General features: G+C 39.6%; 1 protein-coding gene across 1 annotated transcript; it reads right to left on the bottom strand.

The window, feature by feature from the left end:
- Nucleotides 1-2,762: 2,762 nt before the first annotated feature.
- On the bottom strand, nt 2,763-3,506 carry LOC149239536 (uncharacterized). The gene has a single exon (XM_089369892.1). It carries the CDS (start codon nt 3,504-3,506, stop codon nt 2,763-2,765), a length of 744 nt encoding a protein of 247 aa, XP_089226018.1.
- Between the last annotated feature and the right edge of the window lie 405 nt (nt 3,507-3,911).

Below are 3,911 nucleotides of genomic sequence, written 5' to 3'. Positions count from 1 at the left end.
CCTTTATGCAAGTGTGTCTTTAATCATGGAAAAAAGAGACTAACTCATGATGAACATATAACTGGTGACAATAAGTCTTATTAGTGTGAGGGAATCTGATAAATTTCACTTTGAAATTTCTTTCTTTTAGCATATTTCATTTATTTATTTTTTAAGTTTTTATTTTCAAGGTGTTTTAAGAACCCCCCCCCCCCCCCCTTCCCCCCCATACACCAATTCATGTGTTAGACATGGATTAGCAACCATCAAAGCAGTATCCAAGAATGTTCAAGAACATTTTGGGTAAAGGATAATGTTACTCAAAGAACTTTATCAAATCCTAGCAACAACTAGTGTCTCTACATCCGCCTCTCAGGAAGAGTAAATCTTGGCAAAAATCAAGAACATATGTACCTCTCTAGAAGAGATAGAAGAAAAAAAGATCCATGAGGCACCTCTACAAGAAGATCTAGAAGCCTTATCTGACCACCCTTGCCAATCTATCAAGGACATCAAAGAATAATGGACCAAATTCAATGGAGAGTATCCATTAGAACCTAAGATCAAGGATTTCTTAACATTTATATCATCATATACCTCATGCACTCGAGAGACAAACCATCCAATAGTAGAATCTTTGTATGGCATTTCAGAGGAAGACATACGTAGTGGATTAGATGATCAAGTAGACAACCATTCAATCAAAGCACCACTCTCTTCTTCACCAAACTCTTCTTATCATATCATTCAAAGCAACTAGTCTCTCATGCTCTGGTGTATATTAAGGCATACTTTTCAAACTTGAGTATGAGTACATTTGTAACTATGTTGCGTACAAGGTTTCATTAGAAATATTCCTTCACTTGAAGAAGAATGTTATTTTCCAAGTAGGATAGATTATATAATAAATAAATAAAATAGTAAAGATAAAATAAGTCTAGTTATGAAAACCAAGTAACTGGCACAACTAGACATGAGCCTTGCCTGAAAACCAAGATTCTTGGTGGGCAAGATTCATTATAAGTTTTATAAGTCAGGTTGGTTCCAATATTTTCTTATGAATCTTCAAAATCTTTTTGGTTCTATGCTCAAGTTGGTTGATGTGGGGCTCCTTAAGGCCCACCTTCTAACAAACCTCATCCCATCAACTCCAACATATAATTTTGGATCGAGATTAGAGATATGTAAAACTACCTTGGGACTTGCATGCATCAAGGGAAAATCCCCTGATTGATGACAACTGGAATACAAACAATGTCCCTTGAGCATTAGATTTTGCAGATGGCTCGACATTAACTCATTTATTTGCACCTATCAAGATGTACTTAGCTACCTTGAGATTCATTGACATCGATGTTAAGCCATCTCGCGTTGGTTAATGGAATACATCAATGGGAAATTTTCCAACAAATTTTTATCATGTTCAACCTCAGTATATTCATTTACATGATAAAAATTGTACCACAAGTTTGGCACACATGAAACTTCTATGGTCTTATGATATCATCAACTTGTAATGGTTCATTTTCTTGTAGCAACATGTTCCAATAAAATACATCCACTCAATCTTAGAGTACAACAACATTCCTTACCTTGTTTACATGAGGACATGCAAACCCTCGGACTTTAGGTAGAATTAGAGAAGCTCTTTGGATTCCTTCCAGATCTTCAACATCTCTAGTATCTTTAGTTCATCTCAATAATTTTTTTCCTTCCTTCAACATCATCCAGTTCAACTTATTTCAGCAAATCCATCTCTCATTAGCTTCAATTTTCTCTCATATACTCAATAAGTTCTCAACCTTTCTCACCCTCATTTTCAACAATCAAACCAACATGCATTGGTTCCATACAATTCTACAACGAATTATAATTCAAGACAAGATAAACTAGGTATAAAACTCTTTAATTTACTTAGAATGTGGAAAATATGATGGATAACCACTATTACCCATTCAATATTGCACTACACATCATCACCACTTACAAAAGTACTCATCACCAACCATTAACTCTCCATTTTTCCACTATCTATAATAAACTTTATACTATAATCATATGACCAAGAAAAGAATGCAATCAAATCTATTGCGGTATACAAATACAATTCAACATCCATAATGTCTTCTCTTTGTACATCATAAAACATTTCTAAGGTCATTATTTGAATGTTTTTTTTTAGACTGTAACGGTTATTGGCATTAAGGCGGCAAACCAGCTACCGCGTGCTTGAACATTACAACAGTCTCTGAGTTGACAATCCTAATGCATAGAAGCGTATCTCTCTTTTGAACCAGATCCAGCTGAGATCAATCCCCGGTTTGCCAGATGACAGATATGCGTAACGCCCAGCTCTTTGCGGTCTTGCTCAGGCTTGAGATGGTGGCGGTCCTTCATGAAGACAGAGTCCGCTTTAACCTTTCATTGAACCTTCTTCCTACAGGTCCTTCTGCTTCCCTGTTCCTTAATCAACACATCTGATTTGAGGGGGCTTGAACGAAAACAGCTTATCGCTTTAACGTCCGAGCCTGGGCATAGAATCGGCGGGAAGGCGCAAACAGAAGCAGAATTCCAACAGGATGATCTGAAAATGGAGCCTTCATCCTCAATTTCGTTGCTGAGTGGGAGACTTTGGAAACTGAATGACCTTCTTCAGTCAAATTAAAACACTGTGAAACGACCTTTCCTTTCTAGATAGGAATAGGCTTTATGACCAGAATGAGACCAGTGACACTGAATGCTAGGATTTGAGGACTAAATGAGAGCAAATCGAATACAGGGGATTAAGGAATGGTGCAGTAGTCCTCGTCGGAGTTGACTAACAGGGATCTTCTGCATCGGGTGGAGCCCAAATTGGCTTCAAGGTCCGCTTGATCATTCAGATGCCTCAGAATGTGAAAGAAATTTATTTTCTGGAACAGATGCAGGATAAGCCTGATTTTCTTGAAAATGGAGGCTAAGTGGATCTGAGAGGGGATTGTTTTGAGATTCAGCGCTTGAATGATTAGCCTAGAATCTCCAAAGACTGACAGATTTAGAATGTTCCTTTTGAGAGCCAGATTGAGCCCTTGCCACGGAGCCAAAACCTCAGCTCTGTTATTGGATTCGATGCCTAGCCCCCATTGATATCGAAGCTCAGTGGAACCATCCGGATTCAGTAGAACCCCACCTCCACCCGCAGCTCTGGGGTTGCCCTTAGAGGCCCCGTCGAAGAAGAGGCAGTGTTCCTCCAGGGCAAAGCGCCATTTAATAAACATCTGTTCTTCCAAGCGGATTTCCCAATTCGCATGGGGAATTGCAAGGGACAGGGGCTTGGTGTCATAGTGTGGAACCAGTTCTTTGAGCCATAGCTCCTCCTCGCTATCCAATTCTGCTTCATTTTTTATTGCCTGTTTGGTATCCAGAGTTTCTCCCAGTAAAGCTTGGATTTTAGTTATAATTTTGCTCGGCGTACAATTTTCATCCCTGAAAATTCTATTGTTCCTCTCCAACCACAGCTTCCAGCAGGTAAATTTAGGTATCCACATCCAGGCTGTCTTGAGGAGGCTTTTTTTTTAGAGATCAAACGGAGTTAAAGAGGCCCAGTTGTGAAGCAGGGAGTTTATATTACCAGGGATCTCGACTTTATCAGCCTCTATTCTCAGGACTCCTCTCCAGACATCACGGGAAAAGGGGTAGCGCAATAACAGATGATTAGCGGACTCTTCCTCGGACATACACAGTGGACATCTGGAAGGTCCTTCCATTCCACGTTTTCTCAAGGTATCTCTAGTGAGAATGTTGTTGTGAGCTAATGTCCAGCAGAAGAAGTCGATTTTGGGCAGCGAGGGAAAGGCCCAGATAAATCTCCATTGAGCTGGATCAGGGGGAACATTAGGAATCGTTGTCCTGCTTTTGTAACCTTCAGCAACTGTGAATTTGCCAGAGAGGGA

Source organism: Pinus tabuliformis, chromosome 8 (assembly GCF_031772625.1).
Source record: "Pinus tabuliformis cultivar Carrire ecotype Pingquan chromosome 8, CPIR1, whole genome shotgun sequence".
Lineage (NCBI taxonomy): Eukaryota > Viridiplantae > Streptophyta > Pinopsida > Pinales > Pinaceae > Pinus > Pinus tabuliformis.
Note: the sequence above shows the minus strand (reverse complement) of the source record. Positions and strands in the feature narration are given on the sequence as shown.